General features: G+C 57.2%; 7 protein-coding genes across 7 annotated transcripts; 2 read left to right on the top strand and 5 right to left on the bottom strand.

Annotated features, from left to right (window-relative positions):
- Positions 1-1,462: 1,462 nt before the first annotated feature.
- On the top strand, positions 1,463-2,044 carry VTJ04DRAFT_2437 (uncharacterized protein; the record flags this gene model as incomplete). Its single annotated transcript, XM_069360226.1, has 2 exons — positions 1,463-1,559; positions 1,899-2,044. The coding sequence occupies 2 exons, from the start codon at positions 1,463-1,465 to the stop codon at positions 2,042-2,044; spliced, it is 243 nt and encodes an 80-aa protein (XP_069220958.1).
- A 279-nt stretch (positions 2,045-2,323) lies between these two features.
- On the bottom strand, positions 2,324-4,360 carry VTJ04DRAFT_2436 (uncharacterized protein; the record flags this gene model as incomplete). Its single annotated transcript, XM_069360225.1, has 4 exons — positions 2,324-2,428; positions 2,499-4,076; positions 4,139-4,283; positions 4,353-4,360. 4 exons carry the CDS (start codon positions 4,358-4,360, stop codon positions 2,324-2,326), a joined length of 1,836 nt encoding a protein of 611 aa, XP_069220957.1.
- Positions 4,361-5,627: 1,267 nt separating this feature from the next.
- VTJ04DRAFT_2435 (uncharacterized protein) lies at positions 5,628-6,497 on the bottom strand (the record flags this gene model as incomplete). Its single annotated transcript, XM_069360224.1, has 1 exon — positions 5,628-6,497. The coding sequence occupies one exon, from the start codon at positions 6,495-6,497 to the stop codon at positions 5,628-5,630; it is 870 nt and encodes a 289-aa protein (XP_069220956.1).
- Positions 6,498-7,312: 815 nt separating this feature from the next.
- On the bottom strand, positions 7,313-9,233 carry VTJ04DRAFT_2434 (uncharacterized protein; the record flags this gene model as incomplete). Its single annotated transcript, XM_069360223.1, has 5 exons — positions 7,313-7,370; positions 7,450-7,680; positions 7,759-8,159; positions 8,235-8,812; positions 8,873-9,233. 5 exons carry the CDS (start codon positions 9,231-9,233, stop codon positions 7,313-7,315), a joined length of 1,629 nt encoding a protein of 542 aa, XP_069220955.1.
- A 1,743-nt stretch (positions 9,234-10,976) lies between these two features.
- VTJ04DRAFT_2433 (uncharacterized protein) lies at positions 10,977-11,195 on the top strand (the record flags this gene model as incomplete). The annotated part of the gene is made up of 1 exon (XM_069360222.1): positions 10,977-11,195. One exon carries the CDS (start codon positions 10,977-10,979, stop codon positions 11,193-11,195), a length of 219 nt encoding a protein of 72 aa, XP_069220954.1.
- A 62-nt stretch (positions 11,196-11,257) lies between these two features.
- Positions 11,258-13,157, bottom strand: VTJ04DRAFT_2432 (uncharacterized protein; the record flags this gene model as incomplete). The annotated part of the gene is made up of 4 exons (XM_069360221.1): positions 11,258-11,447; positions 11,531-12,554; positions 12,640-12,902; positions 13,012-13,157. 4 exons carry the CDS (start codon positions 13,155-13,157, stop codon positions 11,258-11,260), a joined length of 1,623 nt encoding a protein of 540 aa, XP_069220953.1.
- A 1,048-nt stretch (positions 13,158-14,205) lies between these two features.
- On the bottom strand, positions 14,206-18,297 carry VTJ04DRAFT_2431 (uncharacterized protein; the record flags this gene model as incomplete). The annotated part of the gene is made up of 5 exons (XM_069360220.1): positions 14,206-14,426; positions 14,531-14,887; positions 14,956-16,709; positions 16,765-17,484; positions 17,558-18,297. 5 exons carry the CDS (start codon positions 18,295-18,297, stop codon positions 14,206-14,208), a joined length of 3,792 nt encoding a protein of 1,263 aa, XP_069220952.1.
- Positions 18,298-19,223: the final 926 nt, after the last annotated feature.

Below are 19,223 nucleotides of genomic sequence, written 5' to 3'. Positions count from 1 at the left end.
AGAAGGTGGGAGAAGGAAAAGGCGTTGCTAGGGAGAGATAGAAGAGCGTCGACTTTGGTCGGTAGGTCGTCCCAAGTCAGGGTCTGGCGTGGAACACAGGCGGGGGGGCGCGGGATCCACTCAGGAGGGAGGGTCTGTTCTGGCGGGCAAGCCTGGGTCTGGACGAGGTGCCGTTGATGGGGGGAGGAGTCGAGAAAAACTCTGGACACGGGCTCGGGGGCTCGTTGGGAGTCGGTGGTTGCGAAGAATGTATTAGAGTTTAGAGTGTGGTATGGGTGGGAGAATGTCCGCAAACTGCTGCACGCCAGCCGAAGACTTGGTTGTTGTGCGGGTCCGCGAAGGCTCAAATTTTTTGTTTGTCAAAACAATCCAAGTGTCCCGCGTTTGGACAACTTTGTGTGGATGCCGCCAGATCCGCACTGACGAACGCGACGACCTGACAACCGGCCAAAAGGTCTTGGGAGGGTCGATGAGAGAGGGTTTTGGCCAAAAAAATTGGAGGGTGGAAATGGGACTTGTAGAAAGGAGTGTGTCGAAGGAGACGGTGGTCTGGCCTATGTTTTGCAGGTGGCGAAAGGGACCAGAAAATGCAGGGGAAGAGAGGCTTGTGAATGAGAGAGTCAAGGCAGCAGACAGCACGAAGAATGGGCGGTCTTTGAGGCGCATGAGAGTCGCAGAGTTTCCCAGGTTGCGGACGCGGGGAGTTGACGAGAGCCCCGTCGTTGACAGTCATTGGCGGGCCAGCGGCAGTGCAAGGGGGAGGAGGGAGGGGTGACCTTGTTTTCGCACTGTGTATGTCGACGTCATCGCCGCAGCAACAGACAGTGCGATGCTTAGCAAAACACTGATCATAGGGCTAGGCTAGGGAGACGGCAATGGCAGCCCCTCACCAATGCAGACACTGGATGCAGCTGGAGACAGTTCCTTCCTCAGGATGCCTGCCGCCCGTCCATCCATGATGCAGCCCTCCCAGACTGGCAAACCCTCTCTCCGTAACATCTGAGTCTGAGGACGTGTGTGTCACGTCATGGATGCCAGTCCTGAGAGTCATTGTACTACATCCGGTACCACCAGCTCTTCGATCTATCATCTTTCGCTGCATGCGTCCATACCCTACCATAGATATGCGTACCTTAGTGGCACATCCCAACCCCATCTCCCCACCTGACTCCCGCTACTAACTCGTCCTCCAGCATTGGGAGCTTGGGGACACCGATCCGACGGGGGGCAGGTGACGACGATCTGCCCGGACATGTCTCCCAAACTCCGCGATCCAATCCACTCAGTCCCAGCTGCGTCAGTGGGCCTTCTCCCGCATCCGAATGGACATGGAGGATCCAGGCACCCGGCCTCGACCAACAGAGCAGCAAGAGAGAGCCCATTTGACTTTTTCATGGCTTGACCGCCGGCCAACTTCGATCCTCCAAGTTACATTCGAACGGGCAAACAACACGCATACTCCATGCGCGCTACGCTGGACCTACATTTATTGCCCCCTTCGCTGGACGCTTCGTGGTTCGACGAGACGAGTTTCGGTGTGCTTCTTGGCACAGATGGAGGTACATACGTAGATCCAGGAGATGCCCTCCGCCCTACCTGGAGGGTGGGGATATGCTATTCCCTGGGAGTGGGTGGCCTGCCTCCAATCCGGGCTGTAATGGGGATGTTGAAGCCGTCGACGTTGCTGTTAGAGCTCTAATGTTTCCATCTTACACACAGTAGAGACAGTACTTTCGAGTTTCCCCCATCTCCTGGTCATGAAGATAGGGATTTTGCCAACCAATGGAGCACCATCGCTATGAGTCGAGAGTACCATGGTGGCTCGTTGCATGTGAAAGTGGCTGAAACAAGCAGAGCCTTGCATCTGATAGTTGGCCTATCTCCTAATTGCCCTTCAGTTCCTCGTTCAGTTCTGAGTCGATTTGAGATCCGGCCAGGCATCGCGCGTGGACTCGAGACTCTGGATAGCAAAGGCTCAAAGGAAAACGGATCATCATCCAGTAACCTTCAACCCCAAGTGAAGAGCAAAGAAAATGCCAAATAAACTACTTATAAAATGCATCGCCGTTGAACCAGTGATGGAACATCCCGACGTCGCTGGTATCAGGCAGATCCAGAGCCAACCTTTTTTGTGTCCAGCCAATATGCTCAGCCATACTTTTTTTTGTCTTCCACCCTTCTCCCAGATCTCCCAAGCATGCAAAAAGACATTTTTCTTCCCTCTCCAGGGGAGCCAACCAGCCCAGCCAAATCATCGCAGAATGTACACTACCATCTTGACAAATCTTTTTTGGTGTTTTCTTTTTGCAAAAAGTCGAGTCAATTACATCTCATCCGCCTTCGCCTCTAGGATGTTGATCAGATCGGGGCCGTTCGGCGTCCCGTTGGCGGCGTTGGCCTTGGGAGTTGCTGGGCGGCTGGGAGTGAACTAGATTCACAACATCGTTAGCCATCATTCCACACGACCAAAGTCACCATCGGACAGCAGCAAAACTCACATTGCTGGCCGCGCTCAGCAGAGCAAACAGCGAGCTCTGGACGACGTCCTCGTGAATCCCGACGCCCCAGATCCGCTTGCTCGTGCCGGCAGCCGTGCACTCGATATATGTCGCCGCCTTAACGTCACGGCCGCGGCCGACGGCGTGCTCCTTGTAGTCCTGCACATCCAGGTCGATGCCCACCGTGCGCAGGGCGTTGGCCAGGCTCGAGATGGGCCCGTTGCCGCGGCCGCGCAGCTTGTATTCCTGGCCGTCGATGGCGACGACACCTTCGAAGACGCGACGCAGGCCCGTAGTATCCTGCGTCTTCCCGGGCTCCGGAGGCGCCGGCGACGTCGAGCGGTCGGGGGTGATGCTGTAGTCGACCAGCGTGAAGCGGCGGTTCTGGCCCAGCGAGTAGGTGCGGCGGAACAGGTCCGTGATCTCGGTCGGGAGCAGCTCGCGGCCCTTCTTCTCGGCCATGTCCTGGACGACGCGCGAGAAGTCGATCTGCAGGCCGCGCGGCAGGTCGAGGTACAGGTGCTGCTGGATGATCCAGGCGGCGCCGCCCTTGCCGCTCTGCGAGTTGACGCGGATGACGGCCTGGTAGTCGCGCCCAATGTCCTTAGGGTCGAGCGGCAGGTACGGAATCTGCCAGTAGTCGTCGTACGCCTTGCCCTCCTTCTCGCGCAGCTGGAAGCCCTTCTTGATGGCGTCCTGGTGCGACCCGCTGAAGGCGCACACCACCAGGGACCCGCCATAGGGCGCGCGCGGGTGGACCTCGATCTTGTTGCACTCCTCCACCACCCGGATGACCCGGCCCAGGTCAGAGAAGTCGACGTTGGGCGACACGCCCTGGGTGTAGAGGTTCAGGGCCAGAGTGACGAGGTCGACGTTGCCAGTCCGCTCGCCGTTGCCGAACAGGCAGCCCTCGACGCGGTCGGCGCCAGCCATCTGCGCCAGCTCGGCAGCGGCCACGGCGCAGCCGCGGTCATTGTGCGGGTGCAGGGAGACGCAGACCTTCTCGCGCTCGCTGATGTGGCGGCAGAAGTACTCGACCTGGTCGGCGTAGATGTTGGGGGTGGCAACCTCGACGGTGGCGGGCAGGTTGAAGATGATGGGGTTCTCGACGGTGGGCTCCCAGGCCTTCTTGACGGCCTCGCAAACGCGGAGGACAAAGTCGGGATCGGTGTCGGAGAAGGTCTCGGGGCTGAACTCGAAGGCCCACTCGGTGCCGGCCTGGGACGGGTCGTCCTTGGTCAGGGACCGGACAAGGGCTGTGCAGCGGCTCGCCAGCTCGATGCTCTGCTCCTCGGTAAAACCAAAGACGACCCTCCGGAAGCACTCGCTTGTGGCCAGGTAGATGTGGACAATGGCTTTTTTGGCGCCCTTCAGGGAGTCAATGGTGCGGCGGATGAGGTCCTCGCGGCAGGGAGACAGGACTTGGAGCCACACGTCGTCGGGTACGGCTCCCGGGGTCTCGATGAGTTTGCGGGTGAAGTCGAAATCGGTCTGTGACGCCGAGGGGAACGACACCTCGATCTCCTTGTAGCCGAGCTCGCAGAGCATCTTGAAGTACTCCCACTTCTGCTCCCCGTTCTGTCCAGCAAGCAACGTCAGTCAATGTTGTGGTGTCTGGAAGGCATGGGTTCGTCACCAACCATGGGGTCGACCAGACTCTGGTTACCATCCCGCAGGTCTGTGGCCAGCCACCTCGGGGCCTTGGTGATGGTCTTGTCTGGCCATTGGCGGTCCTTGAGGTGCAGAGGCGGGAACGGCCTGTACTTCTTGGACGGATCCTTGAGCCTGGAGCAGTCGTGGGTCAGCACGAGTGTGTTTCTCGGCGCCGAGATGGGATCCTAAGGGTTGGCTGACATAGGCATCTTGTGGAGGATTCGGTCCGCGACCGGGGAGAATCAGAGAATAGAAGGAGAGGCGTCAAGGTAGACGGTAGGCAGACCAGTTCGTCGAAGGTGACGAGAGAGGACGAAGGAGTTAATGGTATGTCCGAGGGACAGAAGGAGGTTCAATGTCCCAGGTTTGTTATGTTTGTAGTGTAGACGAGAAACTTCGGCTACAGATGGCTAGCACAGGAAAAGGTCCTGAGTCATAGGATGGTGGTTGAGTGGTTCGCCGAATGGAACAAGTTCGAGAAAAAAAAGGACCCATTGCAGGAAGGAATCCACGGTCCTGGACTTCTTCGCTGCACATTTTTGCCCCACAACTGATCACCACGCACCCAAGTATCCCGGGCTATGCCGCCACACAATGATGGGCTTTCTGGGCTTTCGCGTGAAGTTTTTTCCACGAGCCGTTTCAAGCACAAAGAACGCCACGCCCGTGGGAGCCGGGCCCGTTGCGGTTGGCGGGGTTGAATTTTAGTTTAACTTGTTCGGTACCCCTCACTTTTTTTGCCGCCCCGGCAAACCAACCCGCCCGATGCATGTCAAGTCACCTGTCCCTGAATGTGCAACTGTCGAAGACCCATACAGGACAATAGGTAGAGGCATCTTGGGTTTTTTTTTTTTTGGACAAGCCGCTGGTGGAATGTCAAGGTCTTTGGCCACAGACACAATACCAAGTTGTTCTTTGACGTTCAGTCATTCTGATGACTCATCTAACCACCCCGGTCATGTCTGTGACAAGAATCTGCCAAGCAATGGAGGGGCATCCGTCCGTCGGCCGACGACGACATTCTCAAAACTCCCGGAAAGGCGCACGCCATTCCCAAAAGAGGGTGACATGAAAAACATCACGCTTTCCCCACAGCGGGGAAGACCGAAGACACGGCCCCACCGGCCGCCCAGCGCCCGGCAGGACACCACCTCACGTGTGATGGACGGGTAACCCGGCAGAAGAGCCAGTGGCCGCCTTGTTTCTTTCTACGTCATGCGAGAGAGGATCAGGTTGGACATGGCTAAGGAGTGTTGGTCTACCTCAAGGTGGTCATCCACGAGTTTGTCAAGAAGGACCCAACGGTTGTTGGTATTCGTACTCCGTACTAGCACCTACTACATACAAAAGCTGGGGGAGGTCCAAGTATCCACGCTGGAGAATCCCAAACAGTCATGGCATCAATGAGATGGCCAACCTGCGCTGTTCACCCCTTTCCTACGCTGTGCCATCCTACAGCTCCCATCCGCCCATCCATTACTCAACCTTCACTCTGTGAGTATGGACCTTAAACTTATGAGCATCAACTGTTGGAATGATACTTACATTGGCGCTTCCTGAGCCCGCAGAAGCATTAGACAAACCGCAGTCCCTGATGTATCTCCTGACAGCTGCCGAACGAGATTCGCTGGTTGATTCTGGCGAAAGGAGCTCGTCATAAAGCTCCGAACAATACTTTTGAAACTGTTGCTCCCTTGCACGAGAGGCAGCAATATCACGCTCCAGCTTCTCAAATCGGGCCTTGAGGTGCTCATTCTGGGCCTTGAGGTGCTCAAGTTCGGCCTTGAGCAAGGAGAACTCTTTCTTCTTCTTCTCACGGTAGCGGCGCGATGCCTCGCAGCCGCGCCGAAGGCGTTCGATTTCCTCGGCACTCTTCTTACGCGTGCGTTTTGTGATCTTGGCTGTCCGTTTGGGTTGGGGCTTGGTTCTTGCGCGCGGCCGAGGTGATCGAGCGGGATGAGTGGAGGTCTTAGCTTGTAAGCTGTGAGGACTCGTTGAACCCTCAGCCAGAGACTCATCAAACTCCGTCTCACTGTCTCGCGGCTTGGCGTGTTGTAGGGTCGCTTGGCTAGCGAAGTCCATGACCATATTCGCAGCGTTCACGGTCTCGGAATCGAAGGGGGAGAGGTTGGCGGCGGTGGCGGCGGCGGCGGCGGCAGTGGCAGTGGCCAAGCCATTGCTGTCGATGGAACGCTCAGTAGTAGACATTCGCTGATTGAAGATGTTTGAAGTGATATTGCTACGCTGCCGGAAGTTGAGACTGTGTTGAGGGTTGGTTGGTTGTTGAGATGAACTGGCTCGCGGACGGAATGCCAGAGAAGTATGTAGGAACGTGTTGGGGCTCATGGTAGCGACTCCCAGAACTCGTGTCGATATTGCCTATTTACTGGAGATTCGAGTGGGAAGGTGGATCTGTTTGGTCGAGCTGGAAAGAATGGAAGGTGTGTATGGAGAGAGGGAGATGAAGAGCGCACAGGGAACAGGGAAATGAAGAGAAAGGTCCCAATATATCCCCATATTTTAACCCAGCGACGCTCAATAGTGCCAGGACATCCCTATCGTCACACTGATGTATTTACTACGAGTATTGTATCATCTGAAGTTATCGGGTGGTGATGATGAGGAACGGACGTTAGGACGAGTACGAGTAAAGAGCGAAGAGAGAAAAAAACACAAACCTTCCCACGAGTACTTGTACGAGCAGTCATCTACGAGTACATGTACAAGTATAGTCTCAACTCCAGCTCAACGGGAGTTGTCGTCAGGCATCCAGCCTCTCATCGCACCTACAAATAGACTCTCAAAGGCTTCAAACCGCTAACCTCAGGATAGGGTGATTAGGTATCTGGCAAAAGGAAAGACTTGGGATATTACCCGCCATTCATCCAAACGACACAGATAAACCGATACAATAGGATCGCTATGCTTCAAACCTCGTGTTTCATTTTCCCACCCAAGCCTGCCCCCTTGAATAAATACTATCAACAACAGAACCAAGATAAAGCAACCCTGTAGAGCGTTTGTTACACTGTGTCCTTGATCATCCCAACAACAAGAAACCACGTCATTTCCTCATCATCGACCTCCATTTCTTCCCAACCCAGTTTGTTTCAACCCCCTTCACCCCATCTTTTCATCAACAACATCACACACCCCACACCTTAAAGCTTAGCCGCCGCCTTGGGGGCCTCAGGCGAGGTGATCTCATTGTACAGCAGCCTGGTAGCATCACCGTTAGTCAAAACTACCCAGCCAATGCAGAGAGAGAAAACGTAAACAAAAAGGAGGGGGGACCCACGAAGTCAAGAAATCAGCATAATCCTCACCCGTAACCTGGGTGGCAAAGTATTGCGCGGCGAGCTGGTACTTGTTGCCCTTGGGGGCCTTGGCGAGGAGCTTGTCGGCTTCCTCCTTGAGCAGCTTGAGGGCGAGGGCCTTGTCGACGCGCTTGCCCTCGGCCGTGGTGACGCCGTGGCGCACCCACTGCCAGAGCTGGCTGCGCGAGACCTCGGCGGTGGCGGCATCCTCCCTGGACAAGAGTTAGTTATCATTGTTGTTGTTGTTGAATGGAGGAAAGAAAAAAAAAAAGGGGGGGTGGGGGACGAACATGAGATAGTTGATGGGCACGCAACCCACGCCCCTGATCCAGGCCTCCATATACCCCAGGCCAATCGCGAGGTTCTTCCGGATGCCCTCCTCGGTGATCTTACCGGGGACGTTCATGTTGAGCAAGTCGTTGGCGGTGATCGTGACGTCCTCACGGCGCACAAACAGCTGGTTCGGCGTCGGCATGTACTTGTTGAACACTTCCGAAGCAATGCTGGCCAGCGCCGGGTGCGCGACCCAGGTGCCGTCGTGGCCCGCGCGTACCTCACGCAGCTTGTCGGCGCGCACGCCCTCCATGGCTTTCTCGTTGGCCGCGGGGTCGTCCTTGATGGGGATCTGGGCCGCCATGCCGCCCATGGCGTGCACGCCGCGCTTGTGGCAGGTTTGGATGAGGAGTTTGACCTGTTAACGGGGAAAAGGTGGCAAAATTAGTAAGTGAGCTCGCGGGGAGCTGAAGAGGGTAAGGTCTCAACTCACATAGGCGTCCATGAAGGGCACGGTCATGGTGACGCAGCCGCGATCGGGCAGGACAAAGTTGGAGTTCTGGCGGAACTTCTTGATGACGCTGAAGATGTAGTCCCAGCGGCCGCAGTTGAGGCCGGAGCTGTGGTCGCGGAGCTCGTAGATGATCTCCTCCATCTCAAAGGCGGCCAGGATGGTCTCGATCAGCACGGTGCCGCGGATCGTACCGCGCGGCATGCCGATGTAGTCCTGGGCCAGATTGAAGACGTCGTTCCACAGGCGGGCCTCGAGGTGCGACTCCATCTTGGGCAGGTAGAAGTAGGGCCCGAAGCCGCGCTTGATGGTCTCGAAGGCGTTGTGGAAGAAATAGAGACCAAAGTCGAACAGGGAACCGCTCATGGGCTCGCCGTCGACGGTGACGTGCTTCTCCTCGAGATGCCAGCCGCGAGGGCGCACGATGAGCGTGGGCAGGGTCCTGTCGGTGCGGAGCTTGTACTCCTTGTTGCCGATCTTGAAGTCGATCTGGCGGCGCACGGCATCGTACAGGTTCACCTGGCCATTGACCATGTTGGCCCATGTCGGGGCGCTGGAATCTAAAGAATGAGTTAGCGGAGAGTGAACCAGCAGTCAGCTCTGGAGAGTTCAAAACTCACCCTCGAAATCGGCCATGTAAGTCCAGACATCAGCGTTCAAGGCATTGACGACCATCTTGCGGTCCGTGGGACCGGTAATCTCGACGCGGCGGTCGACGAGGCCCGGAGCAGGCGGCGCGCCCTTCCATGTCGGGTCATCGCGGATGTGCTTGGTCTCAGGCAGGAAGTCTGGGAGGGCGCCCTTGTCGAGCTCAGCCTGGCGCAGCTTGCGGCGCTCGAGGAGGGCCTTGCGGGTGCCATTGAAGGAGCGGTGCAAGAGGGCCAGGAAGGCCAGGGCCTCAGGAGTCAAGATCTTGCGCTGCGAATCCTCAATCTTGCCAAGGACGTTGACGCCCTGAAGGATGGACTCTTTGCTGGCCATGGTGGATGAATCTGGAGTGTTGTACGTATGACGCAATTGGCGGCAGGAAGAGGAGTGCAGCTAGCTAGGGAGGGATAGGGGGCGAGGAGAGGAATGTTTATCTGGGAGCCAGAATGAGTATGAGTCTCGGTTATATGCGAGGCAAACGCCGGACACCGGAGGACCGGACAAGACGCGGCGGCCGAAACAGGCCTCGGGCAGATGCAGGTGAAAGCCGGAGACAATGCCGCGTCGAGTCCGGCTCTAGTATCTACACCGCGGTGGGACAAGACACTTACCGCCGATAAGATGGGTATGCAGACGACGACGGGGGTGATGATAACGAGGATGGCGGATGGCTTATCCCAAGGCCGCTTCTCTTCCAACTACGAAATTGCAGAAAAGAAGGAAAAGATCAAACAGTCCGGATGCGGAGGAGGGAGACACTGGATAGAAAAGAAAAGCCCGTCGAGCACGAGGAAGACTGGAATGACGAAAATGATTAGGGAGCCGACCTCTTCGGTAAGCCGAGCTCGCTCGCCGCCGTTCGCCGCCGCTCTTTGCCCTGGTCCATCGGCCGGGTCCTACCAAGCAGCTACAAGGCCTAACAACCCCTACAAAGCTCCGGCGATGATGGAATTGTGGATTTGCAGATCCCTGCTTTTCCCCATGGTTGCCCCGGATCCCGTCTTCTTTTTTTCGCCCACGGCTCCCTGCTCGGAGAGAAGCTGTTCGCTGCTCGGGCATGGGGAACCGGCGCCATTGGATGTGGCGGCCGGACGGTGTGGATTGGATTACATGAACGTTACGTACCTCTGCATTCTCTGGCCCATCCATTTGAGTGCTCATGCACTGGATCTTGTTCCATTGAGGTGTGTGTAACTTGAATGAACCAGGGCAGGACGGAGGCTGGCTGGAGTCTAGATTCACATGTGATAGAGACAGTCGTTTCGACTAAGGTAAAGTACTGTCACGGGCGTCCTGCCGATGAAAAGAGTGAGGTCATCGGGTTCGGCACCCCGCCAATGATGCATGGTGGCGCCGGATTGGCCTTTCCTTCCCCGGACCCCAGCGCCCCAATTGCCGCCTGGTCCGCGGCTGTTACTCATCAGGTACGAACGGCTCCAGCACGTAAGATACGGTATGGAGCGTGAGATTGAAAGACTTCATCGACTCGATTCATTAATTGAACTATCAAGGGGAATCCTAAGGGATTGGAATTGAGGCATGTGTTGGGCAGTTCACTCTGCCAGCAGAGAAACCCCTTATCACCTAATCCCCCTCAGTAGCCATGCCCAGGGCTTGAGCGGATATCCTGCACCTACACCTGCACCGTTCAGGTTACTCTGCGCGGTCGTTATCAATGACGCATGTGCCTGGCCTAACGCCCAAGGTTTCCGTACCGTCTCGTTTTTGTCCCGAGATGGGACGCATCGAAAACGCATCCGGTGCTTCTAGGCCCCTCCCGTCCGGAGCTGGACCCGCCCCACATGCACAATTCCCAGAGCTCCGGTCTGCCGCGCCAGAGCCGAGGTCCCTCGTTCGAGACAAAACACCTGCTTCCGGCCCGTGACTGTGCCGACAGTTCCCGAAGAAACAAACACTCTAGATCCCGTGCATCACAGGACACTACCTAAGATACGAGGGTGGACGATGACTCGACGGGCCACGCGTGTCCAGGGTGTACCAACAGATGAGACCATTCGACATCATACCGCTCTCTTAGATGCGAAATACTCCTGTGATATTCTTCAGCTACAAGACATGCTACAAACGCCTCTTAGATCCCTTGTTTCGGATGGCATCGCCCATCACGTTCCTCGGCAACGGTACACTCATCCTGGAGAACAGCGTCTCCTGGACTCATCTGTGTGTCTGTCCGTCCCCTCCCTCCCTTCCCATATATGCCTAAGGAGAGCAATCTTTTTGAATCCCTTCCCTCCAAAAATCCCCATCCCATCCTTTCCCCAACTCCCAACTTGAACTTACATCACGAGACAAGAATTGATACATACACACTCTCTCTTCTCCTCCATCTAGCCCATCTAGCCCTTGTACGGCTTGGGGCCGATCATGAGCTCGGGCCGGACGAGCGTGTCAAACTCCTCCTCGGTCAGCGCCTTGAGCTCGAGGGCGCTCTCCTTGAGCGTGATGCCCTTCTTGTGCGCGTTCTTGGCCACCTTGCTGGCCATGTCGTAGCCGATCTTGGGGTTGAGGCAGGTGACGAGCATGAGCCTGAGCAAAGGAAGAGTTTAAGTCAGCAATCTGCGCGATGGGAATGGTAAGAGGGACGGGAGAAAAACAGGGGGTCTACATACGACTCCTTCATGATGCTCGCAATCTTCTCCTCGTTCGCCTTGAGCCCAACCACCAAGTTCTTCTCGAAGCTGCGCATGCCGTCCGCCAGCAGCCGGATGCTGTGCAGCAGGTTGCGGATGATCAGCGGCTTGTACACGTTGAGCTCAAACTGGCCGTTCATGCCGCCGATGGTGCACGCGACGTGGTTGCCCATGACCTGCGCGCACACCATGGTCAGCGCCTCGCACTGCGTCGGGTTGACCTTGCCCGGCATGATGGAGCTGCCCGGCTCGTTCTCGGGCAGGATCAGCTCGCCCAGGCCGCAGCGCGGGCCGCTGCCCAGGTACCGGATGTCCTGCGCGATCTTGGTCAGCGACGCAGCCAGCGTGTTGAGCGCGCCGTGCGCCTGCACCACCGCGTCGTGCGCCGCCAGCGCCTCGAACTTGTTGGGCGCCGTCTTGAACTCGGTACCCGTCATCTTGCTGACTTCCTCGGCGATGGCCTCGGCGAAGCCCTCGTACGTGTTAATGCCCGTGCCCACGGCCGTGCCGCCCTGCGCGAGCAGGCGCAGGTCCGGGAGCGAGGACTCGACGCGTTTGATGCCAAAATCCAGCTGCGCGACGTAGCCGCTGAACTCCTGGGCCAGCGTCAGCGGCGTGGCGTCCTGCAGGTGGGTGCGGCCGATCTTGATGATGTTCTTGGCCTCAAACTCCTCGACCTTGGCCTGCAGGGCGTTGCGCAGGCTGCGCAGGGCCGGGAGCAGCTCGCCCTCGATCTCGAGCACGGCGGCGATGTGCATGACGGTCGGGAAGGTGTCGTTGGACGAGGCGCTGCGGTTGACGTGGTCGTTGGGGTGCACCGGCTTCTTGCTGCCCATCTGCCCGCCCAGGATCTCAATGGCGCGGTTGCTGATGACCTCGTTGGCGTTCATGTTGGACTGCGTGCCCGAGCCCGTCTGCCAGACGACCAGCGGGAAGTGGTCGATCAGCTTGAGGTCGGCCACCTCCTTGGCGGCTTGCTGGATGGCCTTGCCGATGGTGGGATCTGCGTAGCGACGACGACATCGCGGGGGTCATGGTTAACTAGGTTTCTCTCGTTTCGGAGCTCTAGGCAAGAGGCTGGTCCTCACCAAGGCCGTAGCGCATGTTCACCGTGGCGGCGGCGCCCTTGAGAATGCCAAACGCCTTGATGATGGGCGGGGGCATGCGGTCCTGGGGCTGGTTGATCTTGAAGTTGCCCAGCGAGCGCTGAGTCTGGGCGCCCCAGTACTTGTCGGCGGGCACCTCGATCTCGCCGAAGGCATCGGTCTCGATCCTCGTCTTGGGGGCTGAGTCGGCCATCCTTATCGCGCTGCCGTGGAAGTGTCTCGCTGGTTGTTGGAGCTGGAGGGTGCTGTTGGATGGTGTCAATGGCGGGGTTCTCGAGCTTCTCGGGGGAGGGGGAGCGGGCGCATATCCCGGGCATGGAGGGGAGTGACGAAATATCCTTGGAAGTTCCGTACCTGGAAAACGAGGACCTCTTGGAGCATGTGCTGCTGCTGCTGCTGATCAGCGGCCGAATGCCAGCAGCGGCCCTCGGCATCCCACCCATCAGGCTGGTGCTGCTACGGGCTGCAGGCCCAGCCGCGGCTCGAACCGTTCGAAGCATGCTGGAAATGGTCTGACTCGGTGGCTAACAAGATCGAGATCTGGAGATGCGACGCCCAGAAATAACTCTTACTGTGAAGTAGTAGATTATTTCTAGGGTGGGATGCGTCGAGGGGAAGAAGTGGGAATTGGAGGATTGAGCAAAAGTCAAGCAGAAGAATTGGATCTAAACACACACAGTTTCTCCTCAACAACTTTTTTTTTCCCTCACAGCGAAACACCAAGCATCGAAATTTAATATTTTCCCCGACGGGAGCCGTGCTATTCCCGGTCTGCAGGCCTCTTCCCCAACCAAACCGGCAACCACTCTCTGACACTGACCCCATCCGCTGCCCCGGTGGCCCGGCCCGGAACATCCCGACCGCGAATCGGCATCGCGCTTGGTGCGACCCCCCTGCAAGCTGTCAGAATCTGCCGAAGTCTCCCCTGGCAACGCTCTGGGCCGTCTGCCCCTGAACTTCAACGAGGTGAATCAACAAAAGGAATGACCGCGCACAGTGACGATCGCATCACCTCTAGCTCAAGGACCCGACAGTTGCAATTCAAATTCATCAATCGTTGATTGTAGTAGTGATACTTGTACCGTACACCGAGACCCGGGAGAAAATCTCTCTGTCCTGTCCAGGTGCCGCAATCTACACACACGGCCTGGCTCTTGAACCCTCTCACCAGCTTCCGTCCTGATTACCCCGTACCTCAAACTCCAACAGCAGTACAAGCCAACACAACCAAACTCAATCCATCCATCGATCCACCGTCAATGTCCCATAGGGAAATCCCATGCGCAGCATCCACCCCTTCTCCTTGTCCAGACACTCCTCTCCCCAGCTGTCTTCACTCCAACCCCAATGTGTTGGGCGGATAGGCCAACAACCCCGGCACCACAAGGTCGGCAGGTTCAAGCCCAAACACCACCACGACACCAGCACCAAACAGTTGCCCACAGAGAGCGGAATTTACAACAACACACTAGATAGTATCCCACATGCGTCGCTCCAACAACCTGCGTCTACCCTCCTCAACCAACAACGTGACCACTCCCCTCCTGCTCAAGAATTAAGTGTCTTAATCATCATATCCGCCTTGCGCTTATCCGCCACCAGCAGCCCCCTCGTCTTGAATGCCGCCTTGACAGCAAGCACGACGCGATGGAAGCTGCTGGCGGCACCCTTCTCCTGGGTAAACCGCGCAATGCTGAGGGGACTGCGCTTGCCGTGCTCAATCACGGTCATGATCTCGACAGCGAACGACACCTCCTTGAGATCCAGGTCTGGCAGAGTCAAAAGTGTCAGCTGCAGATCCGAAATATATATATATATATATATCCCGAACACAAACTGCTGTGTCAGCAGAAAAGTCAAGAAAAGTACTCACAATTCCTCAACCCAACCCTCGCAAAAATGATATTCCTTTCTTTATCCACCTCCACGTCGCGCATTCCATACTTCCGCCACTCGCGCAACAGTATCGCCAACTCCTGCCGCGCGCGGCGCTTCGGCATGGCGAAGCAAAGGTAGCGGGTGGCCGGTTTCACGCGGAACAGGCGGGCTAGCCAGTTCTGCTGGACCTCAATCTTGCGCGCAGGTGCGCCGTACCCACCCGTCTCGCTGTCCGACCAGACGCTGCTGCTCTGCGCTGTCGCGGTGGTTATCCCGGACGCACGCTGCTGGGAGCGGGGCCGGATGGACGCGAGCAGGTCGGGACGGGAGGAGTTGGGTTCGTCGTCGTTATCTGGAGGAGGGGGGGTTGGTCAGTATCGATGTTGAGCTTTGATTACGGTGTCGAATCCGGTTACTTACCACCACCGATGTACATCTTGGGCTGGTTCTTGCCCAACTTGAAGAAGCCGAAGCCAAACGACTTCTTCTTCTCGAGGCGTTGATCGTTGGATGACGGCGCCGTTGAGTCCGACACGGACCTCTTGGAGAACACACCATCCAAATCGCTCTTGTTGTGCCCGCTGCTGTCAGTAACAGTAGCGATGCTCGTGGCACTGCCGTTGTCCTTGTGCACGCGGCGGAACCAAGACGACACGCGCTTCTTGGACGTCACCTGCTCCGTACCAATCGTTTGGTGCTGCCTGGGTTCCTCCCGGGAAGAGGCGTACGGAGGAACATCCTTGGCCCAGAACTCAATCGGCGAATGGGTGGTGGTGTTGACCTCAGATGGGGTCACCTTGCGAGAGACCTTCCGAACGTTGAGCGGGGCAGGGACCATGGTGGACGGCGAGTTCACGACGCGAATGGTGTTCTCCGCCCGAGCGAGGTAGTCGAGACCCTTGTTCTTAACGCGGGTCGGCGTCTCCAGCGCGCTCGCATCAGCGTCGTACCTGGTGCTTGCTGCATCGCGATGCATCCAGTTGTACGGCGAGGCCTCCTGGATCGACGGAAGCGCGCGTGGATCCTTCTGCCCCTGGTGATTGTAGGCCGAGTCCGAGACGATACGGCGGTCGGTGGCCGGGGCATCGGCACAGCCATGCGCTGTGCTCGGCCTAGATGGGGGCGAAACGGAGTCGACCCTTATGCCATGGTGGTCGATAGACATGGGTGAAACAGGCGAAATGGGAGTGACAGGACTCCTGTCCGGGACAGGGGGAAGAGGCCGACTATCGTAGGGATGAGTCGATTGCGAAACGGACCTGCTGCCCTTGTCTGAGTCCTTGTAGATTGGCAGGCCGTTGAGCGAGATAGCAAACGGGCTTGCCTCGCGGGAGGCACCGCCGGCGGTCTCAACCTCGGTGAGGAGCGAGCTGCGGAACGCTTCATCACAGTCGCGCGCTATCCGGTCATGGAGCTGCTCCAGCTCCTCGGTCCAGATGAAGGCGCTCTCGTTCGCCTGACTCACGTCCATCATGGACCTATCGACTTGTCCGCGGTCATTGTCGCCGGGGCATGAAGCTGTCTCGCGGTCGTCAACCGTGGGGCTGCCCGATGTACTCGGTGCGGCCATAGTGTGGCGGTTGCGACGATGACGCTGCGCCCTGCTACGCACGCTCGAAAAATCAACGCCACGCTTGCCCTTGTTGTTGGCCCGGACGCGTGGGTTGCTTTGATGGCTCCGGATGGAGCTCACCGAGAGCTGGGGCGACTGGAGGGTCCCCGAGATGGAGGTGCGGCGGGAGCCTGCCCGGGCCCGTTGACGGAATGAGCCATTGACCGACTGGTAGGAGCGATAAGAATGCGAGACGGCCAGTCGTGACTGAGAGCGCTCAGAGGGCTCGGGGGTATCGCGATGAATGATAATCTTTGCCGATGTGATCTGAGAGCTGCAGGGCTGAAGGACCCGGGAGGCGTTGTAGGGGTCGTAGCTATGCACTGTCTCTGCGTCGTCTGAGTCCTTCACATTCGAGATTACAGTGAACCTCGAGAAGCTCCGAGTGTGGCCCTTGCGTCCTGGGTTCGTAAACTGACATGTCGAGATGCGCTTTCCCCAGTTGGGCGGCTTCAGGTGATGAAAGTCGCTCTTCGAAATAGGGATGTTGTTGTTGTAATTTTCCAGCTGCTCTTCCCGGTGACACCAAAGGAGCCAGTAGAACAACTTCTGATCGTTCGGCCTGCGATGCGTGCGTTAGTCCTCAGATCGACATGTTTGTTCCAGGGGTTGCTTACTTCTCATCCTTCAGCATCTCCTCCAGCGTGCTCTCCGGGTAGTTATGCCACAGAGCCTTCAGCTGACGCAAGATCTGGGCATCAATCTCGACAGGCACAGCCGTCGTGTCGATCTTGTTAAGAAGCGACCGCGACGGACTCTCCCACTGATACCACTCTTCCAGATAATCATACTTTTTGATCAATGCATGCCGCCACATCTGGTTCATGGTGATGCGGTGCGCAGGTTGCTCGACCAAAATGCGGCGGATCAAATCCCTGGCCTCTTTGGAGAGGTGTGCCGGCATCCGATACTCGGCCCGTTTGGCCTTCTGCATCATGATCTCCATGTTTTCGTCGTCAAATGGCAGATGGCCCGCCAGCATGGCGTATAGGATGACGCCCATGCTCCAGATGTCGACAGCAGGGCCCTTGTAGAACTGGTGACGAAGGATTTCCGGCGCAGCGTAGTGAGGGCTGCCACAAGCGGTCCGAAGTTGATGGTTGCGGTCCTGCTGCAGCGCGGCCAAGCCGAAGTCTGCGATCTTGATCTGACCATTGCCTTTGAGAAGGATGTTCTCGGGCTTTAAGTCACGATGACAGATGTTGAAGCGGTGACAATACTCGAGGGCCGTCATGATCTGTCGAAAGTAGAAGATGGCCTCTTCCTCACGCAGGGCACCGTTCCAGTTGATGAAGTTGAACAAGTCACCCTTCTCGACGTACTCGGTGACAAGATAACTGCGGAGGCACGGTCAGCGTGATGAGGCAACCAAAGCAAACTGGATGCCTCTCTCCAATCTCAGGTACTTACATTTCGGACCGATTCTCCCAGATATCAATCAGCTCGATGATGTTGGGGTGACGGATCAACTTCAGAATGGCGACCTCACGCTCAATGGCCATGGGCATCCGGCGGATGCCATTTTCAGGACCGGTAGTGGGATTTCGGTAGTCGATCATATCCAAGTTGGCCAAGCTGTCGCCTTGAGTCAAGCGAACGGTGGCTTTCGCCACAATCTTTACGGCAACCAGCTGGTGGGTGACCCGATGACGGGCGAGTCGGACGCGAGCTGATGATCCTTTGCCCAGAGTCTTTCCCAGTTGCCAAGGTCCAATGTGAGTTTTCAGTTGACGGGTGGTGGACGCATTGGAGGAGACATTGGAAAACTGTGAGACGCGGCGGGCATCGGCACCAGGTTGAAGCTCCTGGGCAACAGCAGCCATGCGAGGGTTGGCCGGGATAGGGACCATGGGAACTGGGACGGGGACGGGGACGTGGCCCGTCCCGGGGTTGGTGTGAGTGTCAGCTCCATCAACGACGTACTGCTTCCTACCATGTGAGTTTGGCTCAGACGTAGCAGGGTTGATGGTGATTGCTGGGGCCGAGTGACCGCGGAAAGCCGGGTGGCCCTTGAGGGCGTAGTTGTTCTCGATGTCGTCGGTCGGGGAGCTGTGGTTGGCCTGGGCGACATGGCCGTGATTCAATCGTTGTGTCGCATCGCCCAAGGGCTGGCGAGGCGCCGGCTGATGGTAGTTGGTGTGGTAATCCATCATGAAAGGAACCAAAAGACCAAGACACTCGGCTCACCACTTCATCAGTCAATGATTGCGATCTGAAGAAGCAATTGAGCACGAGTACGTGAGAACGAATGGGAGTGAGAGGTCGTGACCCGGATGTCGTGCCAAGTTGGATTGCTCGAAGGCGCGGTGGGTGGTGTCAAAACCAGTCGGGGGAGAAGACCATGAGGAAAAGAAAACAATACTGAGCGAGAGGTGGGGGACCAAGTCGCATGAAATTGGAGGCGCCCCGCGTGGTAGCCGGGATACACAGGGGAACGAGTGAAAAGAAAACGAGGGGAAGGGAATGTAAACACAACAAAAGAGTGACGCACAGCCAGGCGAGCAACAGGCTGTGAAGTGGGTGGTGGGTGGTCGAGAGGGAGAGGAGCGCGCAGTTTGAGATTTGAGGCGGATTAAGGAGTGCGAGGTTGTGGTGCTTTAGGGTTCGGTCGCAGGAATCGGACAAGAAGGCGCAGGAATGAGGTGTCTCGGCGAAGTGTGCACGCAGCGCTCGAGACTCGGAGCCAGACAGACCTCCGCAGAACCAAACCGACCCCGGCCACCTTTCATCTGATTGCCTGCTACAGTCCTGTGTCCTCTGTCCAATCTCTGGAGTTATTTCTCGCAAGGCACAAAGCACATTTCGTCTGGTTATGGACCAGCGAATCCGGATGGTTGAGAGGCATGAACTGGAGAAGAAAACTCGGAGAGAGCACGGCCCAGATGGGACCCGGACGAGGACAGCCAGCTGAACAAAAGAGAATGTTCACAAGTTCTGGGAATTGGAGCCATAAGTCATGAGATTCTAGGCTTGGTTGGAGTAACTGGCATGGACTCGAGGAACTTAGGTATGGTTGGAATGGGATGTCTGGGAGGAGGAGGACTTGTGCGGTGGGTGCTATTGTCTTGGAGAGGCA

This window comes from Mycothermus thermophilus (assembly GCF_041956435.1).
Source record: "Mycothermus thermophilus strain CBS 625.91 unplaced genomic scaffold VTJ04scaffold_2, whole genome shotgun sequence".
In the NCBI taxonomy this organism is placed as follows: Eukaryota; Fungi; Ascomycota; class Sordariomycetes; order Sordariales; family Chaetomiaceae; genus Mycothermus; species Mycothermus thermophilus.
This window is presented reverse-complemented; position numbering and strand designations above follow the sequence as displayed.